Source organism: Dendrobium catenatum, unplaced genomic scaffold, assembly GCF_001605985.2.
Source record: "Dendrobium catenatum unplaced genomic scaffold, ASM160598v2 fragScaff_scaffold_390, whole genome shotgun sequence".
In the NCBI taxonomy this organism is placed as follows: domain Eukaryota; kingdom Viridiplantae; phylum Streptophyta; class Magnoliopsida; order Asparagales; family Orchidaceae; genus Dendrobium; species Dendrobium catenatum.
Genome location: NW_021318852.1, coordinates 8,454,900 through 8,477,602, shown reverse-complemented (window position 1 = coordinate 8,477,602; position 22,703 = coordinate 8,454,900). Strand labels below are relative to the sequence as shown.

Genomic DNA, 22,703 nt, shown 5'->3' with positions numbered 1-22,703 from the left:
GGACTGAACCAGCCATAAGACCAGTTCACGGTTGAACCGGTCGAACCGGCCGGTCCAGTCCGGTTTTCAAAACAATGAATATTTTACAATGAAATTGTCTAAAGACTCAAACGACAAATATTTGTGAATAGCATAGCAATATGTTAAACATCAATTAAATGACGTACATTTCAAAAAAACTCATGTTTATGAACAAAGATAAAAAGAATATCCTAAAAAAATATTTCTTTAAATTAAATCACTCAGAAATTTTTTCTTTACTCATAGGGGTTATTTACAACTTTACATCTTCTTTTAGGCAAAGTTCATTAACACTTTAGCTTAAATCTTGAAAAATAAAATTTTAGGGAATAAATCCTATTTCAATTAAATATTGTATTTTTTAAATCCTAACATTCACAGGATTTAAGGATTTCTCTCTCAAACAAATATTAAATCCTGAAATGAATACCCAAACAGTTTATCAGGATTAAGCAAAATTTAATGTTTATCATGCAATGAATTTTCAAGTTTTAGGATTTACTAAATCTGAGTTTACATGATTTATTTATTTTTGCTTGAATTAAAAACTACATGTATAGCTGTTCAAGATTTAGCTAGGATTTAAACTAAAATTTGCCAAATACTTTTTTGAGCCAAATAAATCCTAGTACATTTTTAAATCCCACATTCCTCTAGTTTTAGGCTAAATGTTGAATTTAGTAAATGCTAGGGAAAGCAAGGCTTAAGAGATTTCTTCATTATGCATCTTCTTGTCTATCATTTAAATCATAAATCTTTAAAGTATCTGGCAAATACATAACTAGGATTTTACTACACATAACATTTAACATGCCAAATAATTTTCAGGCTTTAATGTCTCTAAATGTTCTAAATATGGATTTGCAAGAGTTAGGAAATACATGTGTTAATGCTTATATTTTGATGTGACACTAGGATGATATATGAGTAAATATAATAATTTAGCAGTTAGACATGTAAATATATAAGAAGTTTGTAGTATGCACGTATTACGTAAATGCCCCTTTACTAATCCTACTAGTAGCAAAACAGCCATTTATTCAAAACATACCTAAATTCAAGTTTGTCTCCAGATCTAAAAAAAACAAGTTTATCACTCAAAGAAAGGTAAGAAACACTTTTCCAGAAGAGCTGACAATACCTATTGCTAATCTTGGAACATCCAACAAAAACCAGGAAAAAGGGGTATTTTGTCGAGCACCTTAAGATCAAAAAGCAAGCATCGGCAAACGGATATCCAGTACAAGAGAACAACAAAAATAATAATAAAACTCACGATTTGGTTGCAGCGTAGACGGCATAGAGTGGCTCGGATGGAAGAACCGCAGCGACCCCCGACCCAATATTCAAAATCGCTCCCCTCTTCCTCTCGACCATCCCCGGCAGCACGGCATGAGTAACCCTCGTCACCCCTTCCACATTCACCTTGATCAAATTCTCAATCAGCACCTCATCCACCTCGTGGAAATATTTAGCATAAGGGTACGAGATCCCCGCATTGTTCACGAGTATCCCAACATCCATACCCTCGATCGCCGTCTTCAATCTAGCAACGCCCTCAACAAGATCCCCTGCGAAATCGATGAGCACGGTCTCAATCCGGACCTTGTTGTACTTTTCCGTGATGGCGGCCGTGACGTCGCGGAGCTTATCGGGGCTGCGGCCGACGAGAACAAGGTTGAGGCCGCGGCGGGCTAGCTGGAAGGCGAGAGCACGGCCGATGCCGTCAGTGGCGCCGGTGATGACGGCCCAGGAGCCGTAGCGCTTGAGGTTTTTGCCGCGGCGGATGAAGGAGACGAAGAGCCAGTGGACGACGGCGATGGAGGTTTTGAGAAGGGAGAGAAAGCCGATGGCGAAGACTGCAAGAACCCATCGCGGTTGATCCATAAGGGAAGAGAGGCAACCCCAAAGTTCCATTTTGTCTCTAGCCCTTATAGCTCTCCTCGGCCGGGGACAGCAGAGATCTGGACGGCAAGCTCATTTATAATACAGAGACTTGTGAACATCAAGTACGGCAAGGAATTATAACTCCGAAATCCGAATGAGTAGTTGGAGTAGATGAGCTGAAATGAACAAATGGACAGGCAATTAGATTAAGAATTAAGATTAGTCCTGGCTTTAAATGAATTGGATCTGCCGCCGAACGCCGAACGCTGACCATCACATATGGAAGATTTTAGAGGATACAGATTTGTCACGAAAAAATATATATTTTCAAGTACTTTTTCAAAAAAATAAATAAGCTTTTCAGAATTGGGGGATCATAAATTTCACATTTGAATATTTGATGCAATAAGAATTTCAATGTAAATTTTAGATTTTAATTCACACAAAAATTTGAATCAACAGCTTAAAAAATATAATTTTTGTTGCGTGCTAGAATATACGCGGCAGTAGGGTTAGAAAATATTCGTCTTAGCGTTGCATGAGTATTCCGCACACAAACAGAAAAGAGAAATGAACACCAAAGTTTTTACGTGGAAAACCCGAAAGAGGGAAAAAACCACGGGGCATCGCCCAGTTGCAAAGTTCCACTAGTATTTGTTTAAAATACAAAAGTTGATCCGTCTTACAAATCAAGATCAATTTACAATCAGCTTCTCACAAAGTTACAAAGTTTTGCAAATTCCCGAAGTTTCCCGAAAATCTGGCAGAGTTCCGGCGTCTTCAGGCGGCAGGTAGAGCTCCGGCGGTGGTCGAGGAGGAGAGGAATCGCCTTTTCCCCTTTCCCTTCTTCTCTTCTTCTTCTCTCTCTTCACTTGAGTTCCTTTGGTGTAGAATGAGGGCTCTATTTATAGTTTTTCTGGAGTGACATAGCCCGTAAATAGGTGTGAGATCAAGGCCGAGTTGGGAGTATTTTGAATGGACGGCTGATATCGAATCCTTTGATCATGCGCCGTTCGTTGGGCATTTGAAGGCCTTAATGATGTCGGAATTTGGTGATCTTGCGCTCGTTGGATTCTTCTCGTCGAGCCGTTCGATTCGAGTATAAGCTCGTCAAAATCGGAGACCGTTTGGTAACTCAAATTGCGGTTTGAACCTTCCAACAGCGCTTAGGGTCCTTGATTCGGACTCATTTGGGCTCGGATTGGGTCGAATTTGGTGTCATTGGATCCGTATTTCCGAGACGCTCAGTTTGACGGTAAGCTCACTGAAATCGGAGTTTATATGCTCCCGAAATTAATTTTTGAAGTTTCCAACTAGTTTTTGCCTCGAGATTCGTGCCCGACCAAGATGATTTTGCGATGTCGTATCAATTTTAAAGATCAAATGGATTTCTGATGTAAAAGGAAGATTCCATATTGTTCCCATTTTTTAGGTAATCCAACTCCCTACTTTTGAAGCTTTAATATGATGCATGGGCATAATTAAAAAGACTAACCAGAAATAGAAAATGGGCACATGTCAACTTTTGGAAGAGATGCAATATTTATCCTAAGGATATTGAAATATTAATAATTTGATTTAGGAGTGTTAATAAATGATTCAATTCTTTGGGTTCCAATTGTCACATTTAACCTATTTTGAAATGGGTAAAATTCTGATTGACATGTGAACCTATTTTGACTCATTTAACATATTTTTTTTTTAATTTTTTTACATGTGGATATAATCTTATTATTTTTTTTTTATCAAATATCCTAAATTTTCTAGTTAATAAGTTATAAGAAAATTTAACAAAAACTAGTTAGCAATCGGGTTTGGGTTCGGGTTGATGTTTTTAACCCGTTTATAAAAGGGGTCAGTTTCGAGTTGATTGGATTCGGGTCAGACCAATTTTGGGACTAACCCAAACTCCACCTATCAACATGTTTTGACACACCTACCTTGGTTTACTTCAAAATTAGATTCACTTTATTCAAATTTTAAAATTTTTGCTTATGATATCATCAACTCAGAATGAATCATGAGGAAGAGGGGAAGATAATTTTTATTGGAGGGATATTCTACTACAAAGTAATATTTTTCATTTTGAATAATATTTGAGCGACCTATCAAAGGATAATAAATAAAATATTTAGAGCGCAAAGGAGAAGAAGACTTGAAGTTTATGTTTGATATGTCACAAAAGATTGAATTGATCGAGCACAAATCTCGAGACATATCATAATTGAAAAACTTCAAAATTAAATATTGGACCATCTAACTCTGATTTTAGCAAACTTATATACAAACTGAACATCCCAATGAGATGAATTCAATGACACCAAAAATTGGTCCAATCCGAGCCCAAATGGGTCTAAATCAAGGGCTTGAAACACATTTTAGATGCTTCATGATATTAATTGGATAATCAAATGGTCTTCAAATTCGGCATGCTTATAATCGAATCCAGTGACTCAATAAGATGAATCCTATAAGATTAAGATGGCTTAATTATGACATCATCAAGTAACTTAGATGCTTGACAAACGCTCTATAGTCAAGAGAATCAATATATGTCGTTTGATACAGCACTTTGAATTTGCTCTAGATCTTTCTCATGTTTATAGAGCATGTCACTCTCAAAATTTATAAATTGTTCCCCTCTCCCTACATGAAGGGTCAACGACCTTTGAAGGCTTGGACATTGGGCTAGAGATTCAAAGCTCTGAGGTTTGAAGAATCCAGCATCTCCACCTGAGCACCACTGGCAAACCCTCGTTGGCTAGCCACAACATTTAGACTTTCACTGGCCGATCTTCGTCGAACTTTTTCTTGGCCACTGTCATCAAACATTTTTTCACCTGAGCACCGTCATTGAACCTTTCATGGACTACAATTCTCTAACCACAATAGATTGACTACGGCTCTTAAATCGCAATCAACTGACTATAGTCCCTCCAACATCAGCCGCTCTCTAACTACATTCCATATGACATTTTTGCCCACTGACTATATTCCTCGCACCACCATTGTTTAATTATAGTCCTCTGTCCATCATCTCCCACTGACTACAACCTCAGACTATCATTTCTTCGACTATGGTCCTTATACCATCATACATACGTACAGTCTTTTCGATCTCCATCACCTATTAACTATTGTCCTTCTAATCTCCATCGCCTGACTAGGATCCATTTGACATATATCGCTCGACATCAACCCTTCCGATCTCTGTAGTCCAATGACTATGATCCTCTGACCACCTTCACCGCTGACAATAGTCATTGGACCACCATTATCCAACTACGGTCCTCAAACCATTACACCGACTATGGTCCCTTTGATCTCCGTCACTCAACTAAGATCCCTCTGATATCTGTCACACGACTATGGTCCCTCTAACCTCCATTACTCGACTATAATCCTTACGACTGCTATCGAGTGACAACACTCACTCCAACCTACGTCGCCCATCAAATACAATTCTTTTGACTTTCGTTGTTTGTTGACTAGGGTCCCACTGACCTTCATAGTATGATAATGGTCCCACTAATCATATATACCTGACTATAGTCCCTGCAACCACTGTAGCTTGACTGCGATCCTCAGACCACTATCACCAAATATGATCCCTCCGACCTCCATTATCCGACTACAATCTCTTCGACCTCTGCCACAAAACTACGGTCCTTCCAACCTCCATCTTATGACTATAATCCCTCAAGCTTCCCTCGCCCACAGACTATGGTCATTGGACCATCATCAGCCATTTTTGATCAATACGAACTCAATCGCCTAACTATGGTCCCTCTATCGCCCGCTGACTATAGTCCTCATACCATAGTCGCCCAACTATGATCTTTTTTATTATGTTTCTTGATTATGATCCCTCTAGCTTACATCGCCCACCCAAAAAAGTCCTAGGGCTATTATTGCTTGACTACGGTCCCTTTGACAATCTTCTTCCGACTACAGCCCTTCCAACTACGGTCCTTTGACCAACGTCGCCAAACTACATCACTCAAATAACTATCACCAGACTATGGTACCTCTGACCTCATCCGCTTGCCGACTATAGTCCCTCCAACCTTTCTCGTTGACTATAATCCTTCTGACTTTTGTTGTTTGCCAACTATAATCCCTTTGAACTCAGCCACCCATCTACAATCTCTCCAACATTTTTTCCTCAACTATGATCTTTTTGACCTCCGTCGTCTGACTATGGTTCCTCCGACCTCTATCGCCGGCCAAATTTGGTCTTCAGACCACCGTCCCTCGACTATAATCCTTATATTACTATTATTAGACTATGGTTCTCTGACCACCATCGCTTGTTATAGTCTTTATGACCTTCATTGCTTAATTATGGTTCCTTTGACCAACATCACCCGACTATAGTTCCTCTGACTACAATCTCTTGATTACAATCATTTTGGCCCCAGTTGCTTGACTACTATCCCTCCAACCTCAATCGCGAGACTATGTTCCATTCGACCATTGTTGCCTTAATACAGTCCTCCAATCTCAGTCACCTGAATACAATCATTCAAACCAAATAAACAGGCCAAACGATCTTTTAAGATAAGCTCTAACCTCAACAACATAATGTGCTTTTTACTATATATATTTTCTACATTATGCCAACACCTTCCCTCGAGGAAGCGTATCATTTGTAATTAACGTCAAACACTAGTGAAATCATTTCAATAGGGCTAGACCCTACGATTTTCCCTTTTTTTAGAATTTTTCACATAATAATTTTGGTGTCTTTTATGACTCTTGCACCTCCTCTCTCCCTTATCTAAATTTGTGCTGGATCTTCATACAAACATAGGAAATTAAACTTCCCATCTCTCTGTCGCCACAATGCTCCAGTACGCAGCAAAGCCGATGATGTCTTAGTAATGAGTATTGGCAATGCCGAGCACCTTGTTGACCTCATAAAGATGTTCACATGTAAAAAACCCAAAATATATTATTTATTTAATTATGAAATATAAATTCATATTTTAATTCAATAAATTATTATGAATAAGTTAAGACTTATTCAACCATCGAGAGTCAATTCATTTAAAACAGACTAATTGCTAAAAAATTGGCCAAGTTATTAAGTATTTTATGTAAACAAACTATTTTTTTATGAAAACCAAAAGAAAGTAGGTAAGCAGCTTGATTTTGGTTCAAGTTGAGCCTACATTGGTTCAGTTTAAAAAAAAACCTACATTGGTTCTGTGAATCTACATAGAATTTGATCACACCTAAGAGGTGAGAGAGTGAGATTGAATTCCTCACGCGTGGAAGAACTCAAGCTGTGTTTCTCTGTTTCTAGTTGACATTAACTAAATTATTAAATGCCATGTGCTATCTTCTGCTAATGGTGTTCACATAATGGTGTTCACATGAGAAAAAATCTAGAAGACAGTAGAGGGAAAAATAAAAGGAGATTTCCCTACTTTATTTTGCCTTTCTTCTTTAGTCTGCCGACAGTAGAGGGAAAGATAGTATTAAGATGTTGTGCAAATCCTAATAGACTAATCGCTACATATAGTCATCGAACCCCAACTGCATGCAACTCTATATGCGAATTCACATAGATATTGATCCCGAAAGTCAAACAACACGAATAATGCACGAAGGCTTGCAAAATAAGAAAAGTTCAATTTTCTGCAATAATTTGCAAAACAAGAAAAACCCAAATCGATGCATAGTGGCAGTGATCTACGACTGTAGTCTGGTAGAGACTCTCTGCCGAGGTGGTCAAGTGGCGGTGAATCACTACCATTGTAGAACAATCAATATCGGATCGTCGCATCCCAACCTTCATTGTTAGACCGCGACCATCCAATCATCTTCGTTGGACAATTGCCATCTAGCCACGGCTGTCAGATCATTGCCATTGCTGGACCATCAATGTTGGGCCATTGACGTCGCTTAACCATCATATTGTCGGACTATCACTGTTTGACCATCGTTGCTAGATTGCTATTGTCACGACCCGACCCGAGACGAGACGGATCCCGCCCGCGCTGGATCGCGACGGAGCTGCACTAACCAGGATCTAGCTTTGGAATTTGGTTCGGAACTGAATCTTCCAAATAATTAATTCACACAGACAACAAACACAGAGCTACTATATATCATCAAATGCAGCGGAACAAAACATCTATCCGATTTCATTTCCTCAAAACAATCATCTACAGAACAGTACATGGCTTTCGACAGAAAGAAAGACAGAACAGAAAAGCCATGACTGTACAAAAAAATCAAAAGTACAAAAGTACCTATACTGATCAGACTCTGAACTAATCCTGGACTTCCTTGCCTTTCCCAGAACCTGAAAACCACCAGAAAGCAAGGGTGAGCTCAACAGCTCAGTAAAGCAACAAACCTCCAATCAAAATCCTCAGAATCTCAAAACCAACACAGCAGACAAATCCGTACAGAATCGAAACAGATTCAGACAGATATCAAATCAACAAAACTGTACGGAAATGGAAGTTGTATCAAATCAGAAACATAACAGATCAGACACATCAGATCAACAGAATCAGAATCGTACAGATCATATCGGAACAGAACAAATCATATCAGAATCATATAGCAGATATCAGATATTTAATTAATAGCTAAATTCCCTGACACTGACTGAATCTCATAGGATCCAGGCCACTTATGCCTCCCTTTGTGCTCACGGCACCAAAACAGATCAGATCAGATGTGCTTATAGCACCAGAATACATATATAGTGCATATAGCACCTAAACAGATTGTTTCCTCGGATCCGGAACAGAACAGATATCAGATTTCATATTGAGCTCATTTCAGAATTCCCAGACACTAACTGAATCTCATAGGATCCAGGCCCCTTATAACTCCCTTTATATAGCATATACAGATAGCATATCAATTCAGAAGATTTCCGGACAAAACAGAAATTACTCAAAAATCGGGCAGCACAACGGCAGTATACAGAATTTACACAATTTTCCTGAAAATCAAAATTCACCAAATTCGCACAGAATATAGATATCAACATTTTAGAACATTTATTCTACTGCACAGATAAATTCCAATTTCACAGAAAAATCTGGTCGACTAAAAACACAGTCGAATCAAAAATACCCGGACGAAAATCTTCAGAAAATAACCAAAATGTGCACACTCGGCACGTCAACAATATACAGAAAGTTACGCGGTAAAAACTGAGCCAATCAACAGATACGGACAAAAATCATTAACGAAAACGAAATCCGGACAGAATATACCGCCAAACACGACGGTTCTGAAAATTGAGAAAGGCGGAATGTGCCTTACCTCGAGCACAGCAATTTCCTCAACAGCCACTTCGGGCGAAAACGGCTCCGCGTCGTCCGAAAATCCGCTTTTCCACTTTTTCCTTCGTTTTTCTCTCTCCTCAACTTTTTCTCTCTCTTCAAAATATCTCATTTCTATATATATCCAAACTGATCGTCCTGGACGATCTAGCTTCGTACCGGACGATCCATGAAGAGAATTATTTCGTCCAGACGAAAATTGAATATCGTCCCCGGCGAAGGGTTCTCTGACTTATTTTCGTCCAGACGATCCTGATTTCGTCCAGACGAACCATACAGCCAAACATGATTTTCTCTGCACAACCTGTACCGATCGTCCCGGACGATCCGACTTCGTCCGGACGAACCTGGAGCAAAAACTGATATTACAGCTATCGTGTTGACCACAACTATCATCGGACATCCACCACCCTACAACCTAGTTGGGTCACCATCGCCTAATGAATATTGTCATGTGTTAGTATGTATGGAATCTGATTGTGTCGATCAATCAAGTTGTACTATTATCTCAGACTCAATTCAATTTCTCGTGTTCGCTGGGAGGTGCGAGGGGTTATACCCCTTCTTGGGTTCCAAAATTTTTTTTTTCGTACAATGCCTCGGCGCTGTGCTACCAAGCGTCATGGCGCTGTGTAGCGCCATGACACTACAAATTTTGCTATAACAAAATGACAAAGAGCAGAGCGTCGCAACGCTCTAAATTTGGTGCCGCAACACTGCGGGTTTGAGCGCTGCAGCTTCGCTAGACAGATCTAGATCAGAGATTTGAGCGACACAAAGCTCAAATTGACGTCGCAACGCTTCGAGGAGGACTAGACAGTTTTCTTTCTCATTTTTGTTAAGGGTGGCGTCCCTTGGTGTATTGTGTTTGCTTTCCCTTTTGTTTCTTGTGTTAAGAAAATGTAAGAGAGAAGAGAAGCAATGAGAGATTGAGAGAGAAAAGAGATATATTTATTTCTTCCCATTTTCATAGTGGATTTTTTGGTATGGTGGATTCCATGGTTTTTTTTCTGATTTCGGGTTATTCCACATTAAATCCTGATGTCCTTTTACGTTCGGTGCTTAATCTTTCTTGTTTGTTACGTCGGTTTACTTTCATCCCCAACATTTTGAACTGTTGTCACTTGACCACAACTGTCTAAATGACTTTCTCCTAGCTCCCCATACTCTAATATTGTCACCTCAAAATTCAGGGACATAGGCTTGTAATCACCACACACATAGTAGAAAACATTTCAGCCGGGCATGCACAACCCGGTGATTTTCCCTTTTTGAATTTTCCACCCAAAAGCTTTAGTCCCATCCTCGCTCTTTTCATTCATCTATTTGTGTACTAGATACTCATGTAATAAAATTCTCTCATCATCTCAATAAATTACTGATAAGTATGACGTTAGAAACGGATATATGGGGTAAGAAAATTTGGCACTCATTTGGTGCTGAAAATAATATATGCCTGCACGCTTAATACCATATTAGTTAGAACTCATGAGGCAAAAAATCTCCTTTTCATATTGTGCTTCAATTATAATCTCACAGATAGAATTCCTTTCGGTTATAGAAGGCCTAAATCGTACTTTGTCATCATTATATTTGCCTGTTCAAGAAGAGCAATCTTCAAGATGCCTTTTTAACCTTTCGTTGTGCTTATCTTCTCCAGCAACCAATAATGAGGTGTAAGGCATTCTGAGTCTTTAATTGTGGACCTGATCTGAATTTTTTTTGTTTTTTTTTTTTTGGAAAATTAAGGGCTTGGCCCATTCTATTAAAGAAACAAAGGATTGCATTGTAAGAAAAAAACCAAAAATGCATTGCCAAGGAAAAACTAGGCAAGCACCTATATCTGAATTCTACTTGGTATAACCAGCTTTCTTCTTCTCGGAAATTGTAATTTGTTCTCTTTTCTCTTATATTTAAGTACGTGGGAACTGCTCGCACAGAGAACTCTCAAGCCTTATTTTCTGCTGCCAGATTTGCTTAAATTATTATGTCTTTTCTTCTTAGGCAGGATGAGCATTTAGAATTCTAAAATTTATTTTAAACTAATGCATTATGAACGTAATTTTGTTTGAGATGATTTTTTTATTATTTCTTAAAGCACTTTTTTAGTATAATTTTTTTTTTGTAAGAAAAGCTACTTAAGAAGCAGAAATAAATTAAAGCTGTCCCAAACGGAGAAAGTTATTACCTGCAGCGTTTAGATTTGTCTCCGAACGAATCTGGATGCGCCACGTCACCCAGGGTCCGGTGCATCCGGATGATGTAAAACGTCCGGTTTGCTTCATTCCGGACGGTCTGGACACCACATGTAATAATCTCCCCCCAAACGGAGCCTAAATCTTTCTGTCATGTGCTATGCTCTGCTAGTGGTATTCACATGAGGCAATATCCAGAAGATTTCAGCTCGACAAAAGAGAAAAAAAAAAAGTTAATCCAGGATATCCCAACTTAAGCAGCTATATCTATCCTTTATATGTTTTGTAAAGCAACAATTTGTGTCTTACAAAAAAACCGTACGTCTTTGTTGCTCTCTTCAAAAAAAAAAAAATTGCCATATTGCCATTCGATGCAAATGTCTTGCATGTAACTTCAAATGCTTCAACTTTTGTTTTTTTAATAGAGATAAGACTACTTATTGTTTGATATGATAAAGTCCATCTTCCTTATGGCAATGAGGCTTCAGACAAGCTATTTCCAACGTGCCTAGGGACAGTATAGCAGCGATTAGCCAAACTTTTGTGCTGGCCAAACTTTCTTTTTCTGAACTGAGACTAAGCTGAAAAGGTTTAACGTGACTTTTCTTTGCTCCAAATCTCTCTCTTTTAACAAAGCGAGTTGGTGTGAGGACAGCTATGGAGTCAGTTAAAGTGGATTCCTGTATAATTTTCGTTTTGCTTGCAGTAGGCCTCTGTTTTCTTCTTCATCATCAGATTCTAGTTGGTAAACTTTGTCTGTTATTTGAGCTTAAAGTATATTTTTGCTTGGTTTGTTCTATTATTGAGTTATCTGTTCTTGCTGTAGAAGGAAGAGTCTGTTTGCAATATAATGAGCATCTGCAAACAAGGAATCAGAGAATGGTGAGCAAGGAAATGACGCCTTTGTCGTGGTGGACAAAGGATTATGCAGGTGTGAGAAGAAGGAGACCAGTGCATAATAGCTTGGAGCCATGATTGAACTGGAAATGCTTCAAGATGAGCTTTACATGACAAAACAGAATTTAGTTCTGTAGTAGTTCAAAGACTTGTTAGCAGTATGATATTCCTGTTTTGTACTGTTAGTTCATGTTTCATGTCAAGTGTATTACTCATGCTTTGTATTTTGGCACTTTTTTTTTTGGTTTTGTGATGTAAGATTAAGTTACAGGAAATATTAAATGCTCATCCTTCTATTACTCTGCTGGTGAATTTTTGCTTTTTAGAAGGAAATATTAAATGCTCAGCCTTTATCCCATATCTTTTTGCTTTAGTCACGGATGTTCTCACTAGACATTTGCAAGAGGATGTACCTTGGTGTTTGCTTTTTGATAAGACTAGAGAGGGAGTTGAAGGTAAACTTGAATTATGTAGGTCAACCTTAGAGTCTAAAGGTTTTCGCTTGAGTAGATCTAAAACGGAATATATGGAGTGTAATTTTAGTAGTAATAGACCTAGTGAGGGGATTGTGACTTTGGGCGATCAAATCATTAATAAGAGTACACGTTTTAGATATCTTGAATCTATTGTTCAGAGTGATGGTGAAATAGATGGGGATATTATCAGCAGAATTCAAGTTGGATGGTTGAAGTGGAGGAATGCATCAGACTTATTGTGCGATAGAAAAGTCCCCCTCAAACTTAAGGGAAAATTCTATAAGATGGTAGTGAGGCCTGCAATGCTTTATGGAGCCGAATGTTGGCCATTAAAAGAGAAGCATAATACTAAGTTAAGTGCGGCAGAGATGGTATATGCTCGTGTGGAATGAGTGGCTTTAACCTTAAAGATAGGATGCGAAATGAGCAATATACGTGAGAAAGTTGGTAGTAACTGCAGTAGAAGATAAGATTAGGAGAGAGTCGCCTTAGATGGTTTGTTCACATAAACGGCGGCCTTCATGACCGTTGGAAAGGAAGTTAGGGAAGAGTAGAAATTGTATTTTTAGATTGACTTAATGTTAAGACAAGGATAGGGGTAGACTAAAAAGACTTGGTTAGAAAATATTAGGAATGACCTTTCTTTATTAGATTTAAATGAGAATTTGACTTTTTATAGGACACAATGGAGAAAAAGGATTCATGTAGCCGACCCCATGTAGTGGGATAAAGGCTTGATGTTGTTGTAGAAGGAAAAAAGGAAAGACCATCAGCTATAAAAATTGGGACTTCTGTTGGACGCGAGTTACTGATTCCTCTGCAGGTTGCAGCTATGAAGAGGAAGAACTGTTATTTATTAATAATGCTCCATTTATATAAAAATAAAAAAATAAATAGTAATATTATAATATTTCAATTATATTATCATTATTGATACATCATCATGAAATAATCTTGATCGGGCACGAATCTCGAGGGAAAAAGAATCAGACCCTGAAACTTCAAAAATTAAATCCGGAAGACCAAAAATCCGATTTCAGCGAGCTTATAGTCAACTGAGCGTCTCGAAATATGACAATAGACACCAAATCCAACCCAATCCGAGCCCAAATGGGTTCAAATCAAGGACCCGAAGCGCTGTTGGAAGGTTCAAAACACATTTGAGTATACCAACGGTCTCCGATTTTAACGAGCTATACTCGAATCGAACGCGCTCGACGAGACGAATCCAATGAACCCAAGATCGCCGAATTCCAACATCATTAAGCCTCCAAATGTCCAACGAATGGTGCACGATACGAAGGTTTCAATATCGGCCGTCCATTGCTACTCCCTACTATTCTGCCTTTATCTCACACCATTTACAAGCTCATGCACTCCAGAAAACACATATAAATAGAGCCCTCATTCTTTCAAGAGAACTCAAGTGAGAAGAAGTAGAAGAAGAGAAGAGAAGAAGGGAAAGGGAGAATCATCTCCTCCTCGACCACCGTCGAAGTTCTCTTCCGCCGCCTGAATTCTGCAGAATTTTGTAAATTTGTTTCAAGTTAGAAGAAACGGATTGTAATCTGATCGTTATAACTTGTGGACCGAATCAGCTTCTTTGTAATTTACAAAACTAGTGAAACTTTTCAACTGGGCGTGGCCCGTGGTTTTTTTCCCTCTTTCAGTCTTTTCGTCGCGTAAAAATATTTGGTGTTTCATTTTCTTTTCTGTTTGTTGTGTGAATATTCGTGCAACGCTCAGACGTGAAGTTGTAAACTCTACCACCTCGGTATATTCTACTCCGCTATCAATTATTAAGAAGAAAAAAATTATTAAATTTATTATTATAAATAATTATAATCACTAATGTTTATTTGCATGTCCACAAAGTCTAGATCAATAAAAATTAAAAAATTAGTGAAAAAGTGCAATTAATTTTGTTAATTTTATTGCACGTGCATTAAATACAAGTGAATAAAAAGTTTAAAATGAAAATTAACATAATGAATATTCTAATTTATTTTATTTTAATTAAAAAATTAAATTATTATATTTATTTCTATAATTAATTATAATTATTAAAATTACTTAATTAATTCTTTTTAATTTTTTTATAACTCTATATTAACATGCATTAGAAATAAAAAATTAGTATGAGTTGTATTTAAGAGGCATTAAATTGCTTAATTAATTCTTTTTTATTTTTTTTATTAACTCATATTTATGAAACATTAAAATTGCTTAATTAATTTTTTTAATAAAAAGGTGTTTGTAGGAACATGAATAGTATAATTATTATTTAAAATTATTAATTATTTATAATACAAAACAATGAACAAATAATTCCATTAGAAATAAAATGAAAGGCGAAAATATTGATATAGAAGGAATCAAGCAGCTTTATATAGTAAATATTTTAATAATAAGTAATATTGTTCAAGTTAAATTTTGAAAGATGAAGGATAAGTTAACTTTTTATAATAAATTTGATAGTGAACCGTGCAAATGTATACATATGAATTAATATAATACTTTTAAATAATATATTATATATTTATTTATTAAAATAAATTTATGCAGTTAAATGATATAATGCAGAATAAGCAAATGAATTAATATTTAATTAAGATTGATTTAAATAAGAGTATTGAAAGATAGAATTTAAATGTAAACTTTTATATTAAGTCATTCACGTTAATTGTAAAGATTTGATAGTCATCATAATATCTTTAAATCTAAAATAATGGAATGAATTTATCGTTATAGTATACATATGATTAATCATTAATATATTAAATTGTTTATAGTAGTCAGAGTATAATATATATTAAAGATTATAATAGAAATATATATGATCCTAATTGAATATAAAAAAATATTATAATTATTAATACACCAATGGACTATTACTTAATTCATATATAATTTCACCAAATAGGATATAAATTTATATGTAAAAAAAATCATTAATCAAACAAATGATTACAAAAATATAATTAAATATAATTAAATCAAATAGATCACATACATATTACTACTGCAGGGGGCGTGCTGGTAACCTTACTCAGTTATCTTATATATATATATAAATATATATATATATATGATTGAAATAAAGAATTCAATCAATTAAATAAAAAATAAAATATAATTAAATATAATCAAACACAATAAATCAAATAAAGAAAAATAACTAAATAAAGAGATTTCATTTCTTATATGAAGTTGAATATAATTGCAATTACGGTGATTTTTCGACGAAAATAATCGGAGATATCTTCGACATCCAAAACTTTTCCTAAAAATCAAATGAATTATAAAAAAATTATGCAAAGAGATTTCATTTTATAAATAAAAATTTAATTACAATTAGAGATATTTTTAAACAAAAAAATTGAGACGTCTTTGGCATCCAAAATTTTCCCGCTGTCGTAGAGGTGCTGCAAAAAGTTGATATGATCTTCTCCTCAAAACTTGATATGATCTTCTCGTCGTCGCAACCCTGCTATTGTTAAGTAGTTGTTAGAAGTAATATAGCCAGATTATCTTCCCAACACCATATAAATAGGCCGGCGACCCGGCAACCCGTCGGGTCAACCCGAATCCGACACGTTTTTGCAAACGGGTCGGTTTTCCGAACCCGAACCCGACCCGCTTCGGGTTCGGGTCAACCCAAACCCAAAAATTCTGGGTCGGGTTCGGGTCGGGTTTCAGGTCGGGTCCAATACAGGTCTATTTAGGAACATTCTTGTGACAAATCAATCACAGTCGCTTAACAATTATCCTCAAATTAGCCATACAAACTCATTTAAAATCATATTATATGTCTTAGGCTTTGTTTGAGATGACTTACTGCTTCTTAAAGCAGTTTTTTAATACAAAAATTTTAATCTTTGTACTAAAAAACTGTTTTAACAAAACAATAAGAAAACCATCCCAAAAGAAGTCTTAATTAATAAAGAACTGCAAATTTCATTCCAAGTTTTAATTCTTCTGCACATCTGCAAACTACCTTGGCAGTGTCACCATATATTACCCTTATGTTCCTAAGGGTAATTTAATTAAAAATAATTTACATTATATTTACTATTTAATACAACAGGCAAGTCTGCATTTCAATACTCGAATGACTTTGCCTGCAACTCACTTAAGTTCCAGCTTTGCATGCAGCTCTTGATGGTATTTGTTCCCACACTCTTTCTTTGTTGCGTTGGATAGAAGAAGAAGCGTGTGGGTGAGCGGACAAACCAGAGTAGAGATCAAGGCAATTTTATTTTTTTTAGGTGTAAGATTTGTTTTCTATTGTATGGAGTAATGATTCAGTCTTTTTTTTTTTTTCAAGTATGGCAATCTTATAAAATAATAGTGTACATTTTTCAACTTTGCGTTGCAACTAAAATGGAGAGTTTTATGGAAAATGATTAATATTTTTTATAAATTATAAAAATTAATGTTTTATAATATCTTTTAAGTTTCGTTTGAGACAAATTTTGATACTACTTTTAAAATATTTTTTGTACTAAAAATTTACTTTAGAAAACAGTAAAAAAACTATCTCAAATGAAGTCTTAGATAAAGATATTTAGGTTTCATTTGGAACGACTTTTTTAGTTCTTCTTAAAACAGCTTTTAATTTTTTATTAAAAAATTATTTAAAAAAATAGTAAAAAAAAGCCGTCTTAAATATATTTCTTAGATTGTTTAAATTCTTGATATTATTATTGTAATTTATTACAAAATTTCTGTATAAAATCTTATCATAAAAGTTGGATATTATTTTACCAATAAAATTGAATTTTTACAACATATTCTAGTAATATTAAGATATGATAATAAATTCCAAAAATTTTCAAAAAATCATATTAAAATTTGATTTATTATTTTTGTAAAAAATAAAACTATTTATTTAAAAAAATAAATTATGAGAAGTTTTATACATATATATTAAAATTAAACCGTTTTCGAATATTTTAAATTATTTTTATTTTTATAGAGGAGCGTCAAATTCAGTTATGCACTTCGTACTAGTCGTTCGTTCCGGGAAGGCCAACGATCACGGTCTCTTCTGCATCCGCTCTTAATTTATAGCGTCCTTCCATTTTCTTCTGTTCTCTCTCTTCATATTCTTCTACTCTTCTCCCCCCTTCTCCTCAGCATTCCACCGCCGCCCGGCAACAATGGGAGAGGCGGGACATGAGGCGGCGGTGGAGCAATTCCGGGTGTCGGTGGTCGGAAGCGGCAATTGGGGAAGCGTCGCCGCCAAGCTCGTCGCCTCGAACACCATCGGACATCCATTCTTTCACGGTATCTTTCCCCCCATCTTTTACAAAAGAACTACGCCTTAAAAGGATTAATCTGAACGATCATTTTCAGATGAAGTGAGGATGTGGGTGTTCGAGGAGGTGCTGCCCTGCGGCGAGAAACTCAGCGACGCCATTAATAGGACTAATGTGAGTAGCTTCGATTCGTTAGCTTGTTTTCCTCTGTAGATTTTAGTTTATTTACTGATTAAATGCGATTTTCAAACCAATTTGAATGGGTTTAGGAGAATGTCAAGTACCTAAATGGTGTAAAGCTTGGGAAGAATGTTGTGGCTGATCCTGACCTCGAGAATGCCGGTAACGTGACATTTTGGAGTTGTTTAGTATATTGTTTTTTATACAGTATTTTGTTTTTCTTATTAATTAAAGTTTTTAATTTGATGCTATGTCTTCTATTGAAATGATATTATTATCGGTATAAAAAAGATTACCGAAACAATGATGGTCAAAATAAAGGAGAAACAAAGGAAAGATCGTAATCATTATTGATTATTCCAGACAAATCATAATTTTGTAAGGGGTTTTTTTTTTTTTAAATTAGGTTTTGGATAAAAAGGGTTATATTGAACCAAATACCATACATTTGACAGAGGTGGAAATAGACCTGTAGCAAGACCTAGAGTTGGGGAAAGTTTTGCATGATCAAACACACCTATGATCATCGATATCGACCACCCTTTCCTAATTACTATCACTTTACCACTATTACTAAACTAATGTTACCCGACTACCTTATCTTGAAAATAGTCATCTTCTATCAAACAACATTGACATCCATCATCACCAATAAGACTAATGCACGCCTTCAACAATACTGTCAATACATACCATTACCAATAAGGACAACACATGTAGTTAACACCAACACCAACATACATCATTGCTAACACGACTGACACATAACATTGACTATAATAAAATTGACTATTATAAATGACACATGTCATTGACACCAAAATTGACACAGCTTATCCTCAACAAGGTTGATGCATGCAATCAACACCATCACAATTGCACACCATTTATACCAATATTGATGCATGATATCACCAATAAGTTAGATGCTCGCCATCGGCACCAATGCCACACACACCATTGCCAACAAATACATTGTACAAGATCGACAGAAACACCATCAAATGTCATTACCAACAAAGCTGATGTATATAGTTGACACCAAGGTTGACTATTACAAGAAAAACATTTATTTCTCACCTAAAAATTTATAACTAATTAGGTCCTTTCCATAAAAAACTAGAATTTTCAATGGATAATGAACTTTTGCTAAAAACCCTCTAAAAAACATCTACCTACATTTAATTTTCCAACAAAAAACTTTTCCATCAAATTACCAACAACAAATTCTGAAGGAAACACTCGCTTAATGATAACTAACCTCCGCCGATATTACCGAAAATTATCAATGAAACTTTTTGTCGGTAATACAAGCGAATGCATGTCGTCGATAAGATATTTTTTGATAGTTTATGTTGCCTGTAATTCGCCTGTAATTTTTGGCAGCCCTTTTCTGTTAGTGTTTTGTTTGAAACTAGGTTAAACCTTTTAGTTTTGACACTTTTCAGATTTCCATGTGAAAATTGTTTCCTATGAGTTACTCTTAAATATTCTTATTTTTGTGTGCAAAATTTTTGTACAATGACGAAAAAATTAATGGAATCATTTTAACTATGTTAGACCTCTTAATTTTGACACTTTTCAGATTTCCATGCAAAAATTTTATGTTTCCTATGAGTTGCTCTCAAATAGTCTTATTTTTGCTTGTGCAAAATTTGTGTACAATGACAATTCTCTACTACTACAAATATTCCAACATGCAACAATTATTCCTCAGCAAAGTTGTTTCATTATGCCTCATCCAATTTGTTAGTATTTGCATCAATGTTGACAATAACTACTGTAAGTGATGTATTCCATTTGTATATATTTTTTATAATTTCAGTGCGGGAGGCAAACATGCTGGTTTTTGTGACTCCACACCAGTTCATGGAGGGAATATGCAAGAGGCTGGGGGGAAAGATAAGGTCTGATGCCGAGGGGATATCTCTTATTAAAGGCATGGAAGTAAAAAAAGAAGGGCCATGCATGATCTCTAAGCTCATAACAGATATGCTTGGCATCAATTGTTGCGTTCTCATGGGTGCTAACATTGCTAATGAGGCAAGGGTTCACTCACCTATCATCTAGCTTTACTTCTAATCAATGAATATTATATTGAATCTCGTTGACCGGTTCTTTATTTTTGTAAACAGATAGCTTTTGAAAAGTTCAGCGAAGCAACTATAGGCTATAAACACAGCAAAGAAGTTGCACAGAGATGGGCGAAGTTGTTCAGCCAATCATACTTCCTAGTCTCTGCAGTAAGTTACTCATGAAATACTTCTTATAAGTCAGCAGAAGATCGAGCTTGATAATTACAAATTTTAAACAATCCTCCGACTTTGCAGTTCAATTGAACTGTTGAACCAGTTTCTTATACTATAATCAACTTGAATTGCTCACTCTACTTAGTATTGTTAACAAACTTATACATTCAAAGATATGCTTCACTGAGTGATTAGAGAAGTAAATTACATAACAGCAAATTTCTTTGTTCCTACAGCGAATATGACCTTTAATTTAAACTTATAGGGTAAAGTGTCTCAGAAGACATTATTGCAGATATTGACTGGGTTGCAAAGAAATAATCTTATTTTACTGCTAAACTAAAACAAGCAGAACTCAAACAAATAAAACTGGTGCAAATGATGACCAATGTCATTATTGGAAAATGTGAAGCATGGCTTTGAAACAGAGTTACCAAACAAAACACATATCGTTTGACATTTTGAGGAATAAGTTTTAAATCATTATTCCCAAAAGGTCAATAGAAATATTTTCATAGCTGGAATGAAAAAGATGACACATCTGTGATAGCTATTCTACACTTGATATGGTCCAGCTTTTTATAAATTCTCTTATAATTATGTGCAGGTGCAAGACATAGAAGGAGTCGAGTTATGTGGTACACTAAAGAATGTGGTTGCCATTGCAGCAGGTCTTGTGGACAAATTATATTTTGCATTACCTTAATCAATTAACTTTGCTTAGAACACAATGTCCAAACTAAAGAAAGTGTTGCATTATGGATACAGGTCTTGTTGATGGCTTGGACATGGGAAATAACACCAAGGTTGGATCTGAAATGGATTTAACCTAGGAGATCGATTACCAGTATTTAATTAAGATTACTGGAAATATTAACATTTTTATTGCCATATTAGGCAGCAATCATGAGGATTGGCCTGCGAGAGATGCGAGCATTATCCAAACGATTATTCTCATCAGTCAAAGACAGCACCTTCTTTGAGAGTTGTGGTGTAGCTGATGTCATTACAACATGCCGTAAGGAAGCTACAATACTTATAAGCCTTCATTTTTTTTTCATTAAAAATGCCATCTGATAATAGAAGATAACCTTTGTGGTGTATGCAGTTGGAGGAAGGAACAGGAGAGTTGCTGAAGCATTTGCAAGGACCGGTGGTAAAAAGTATGTATCGAACCAAACACTATCATCTCAAGAAGGAATATATTTATTCAATATCTACCAAGTTTGTAAAGCCCATCACGTTGACTTTAAATCTCTCTCTCTTGCAGATCTTTTAATGAGTTAGAAGAAGAACTATTGCAAGGGCAAAAATTGCAGGTATGCTAACCGCAATGCTGTTCTTCTTCCCCTGTTCTTCTCCTTTGTCAATTCTTTAGTTTCTAAGTGTTTCACTACAGGATTATGTTATGGCATTGTTTAAATTTTTGGCGGGGTTTTTATTATGGCACTTCTATGAATATACATTTTGCTGCATGTTCACAACTGGGATTTCTTGGTGCCTTTGGGCCCTCTGAGTCCAATCTTTCTATTTAAGATTTTTGTTTATCTCTTTGCACCTCTTTTTGAGCATTACTTGTTTTTGCTGCAGCTCATTGTATTCTTGCTCTCGCATCACTCTTTGATTTATATTTCGATTCCCCATGCTGTAATTATGCTTTATAGTCAATGAAATTAGGCTCTGCACCTAATTCCCCGCCCAAAAAAACAACAGCTGATAGAAACTGCACGAAAAGTTAATTTTCACTTTTTCATGCGTCCTAATGTGAAACTTCAAAGAACAAGAAGTTACCTTATTGTTCAATAATTAGTTGTACAGCAGGAAACATCCAGTAGGTATAAACTGCAGAATTTGCATGCACTCCAAACATTCAAAACAGCTTTTCAAGTTTATGACAACAGCATATAGTTTCAGACAAGTTTTAGATAAGCAGACTAGGTTACATCCTATGTTTAAAAGGTGATTTATTACACATACAGTGAAGCTTCTAATGCCATTCTCAACCATCGAAATTTAACCTTCCAATAACGTTATTTTGAAGGGTGTTTCAACCGCAAAAGAAGTATATGACGTTTTAAGTCACCGGGGATGGCAAGGCTTATTTCCACTTCTGACAACCGTTCATAAGATTTGTATTGGCTTGCTTCCTCCATCAGCAATCGTTGAATACAGTGAGCATGCGCCAAATTTCTCCCTCTTTGAAGGTTCTGCTGAATGCTACTGA

At 35.9% G+C, this 22,703-nt stretch overlaps 2 protein-coding genes across 3 annotated transcripts in view; one reads left to right on the top strand and one right to left on the bottom strand.

Annotated features, from left to right (window-relative positions):
* LOC110095796 (very-long-chain 3-oxoacyl-CoA reductase 1) overlaps positions 1-2,180 on the bottom strand; it is a 16,348-nt gene extending 14,168 nt beyond the window's left edge. Inside the window, exon 1 of the mRNA XM_020821484.2 lies at positions 1,298-2,180. Coding sequence (XP_020677143.1) covers positions 1,298-1,938 — 641 coding nt within the window. The 5' untranslated portion in view covers positions 1,939-2,180. The remainder of the gene's footprint in view (positions 1-1,297) is intronic.
* A 15,623-nt stretch (positions 2,181-17,803) lies between these two features.
* Positions 17,804-22,703, top strand: LOC110095788 (glycerol-3-phosphate dehydrogenase [NAD(+)]). 2 transcript variants are annotated; one of them, XM_020821464.2, is made up of 11 exons: positions 17,804-18,078; positions 18,148-18,224; positions 18,320-18,392; positions 20,056-20,273; positions 20,366-20,473; positions 21,087-21,150; positions 21,248-21,285; positions 21,377-21,497; positions 21,588-21,642; positions 21,750-21,798; positions 22,521-22,703. In XM_020821464.2, the coding sequence occupies exons 1-11, from the start codon at positions 17,952-17,954 to the stop codon at positions 22,701-22,703; spliced, it is 1,113 nt and encodes a 370-aa protein (XP_020677123.1). In that variant the 5' UTR covers positions 17,804-17,951. The 2 variants fall into 2 exon arrangements, with proteins under 2 accessions (XP_020677123.1, XP_028549916.1); XM_028694083.1 differs by having other exon boundaries at positions 22,290-22,593.

What these genes read in the sequence shown, in the direction of transcription:
- LOC110095788 (XM_020821464.2), top strand. Translation starts at nt 17,952, where the DNA reads ATGGGAGAGGCGGGACATGAGGCGGCGGTGGAGCAATTCCGGGTGTCG. An exon ending in ACATGGGAAATAACACCAAG is followed by an intron (nt 21,286 to 21,376) that starts GTTGGATCTGAA and finishes TTGCCATATTAG; the next exon opens with GCAGCAATCATGAGGATTGG. An exon ending in GCAAGGACCGGTGGTAAAAA is followed by an intron (nt 21,643 to 21,749) that starts GTATGTATCGAA and finishes TCTCTCTTGCAG; the next exon opens with ATCTTTTAATGAGTTAGAAG.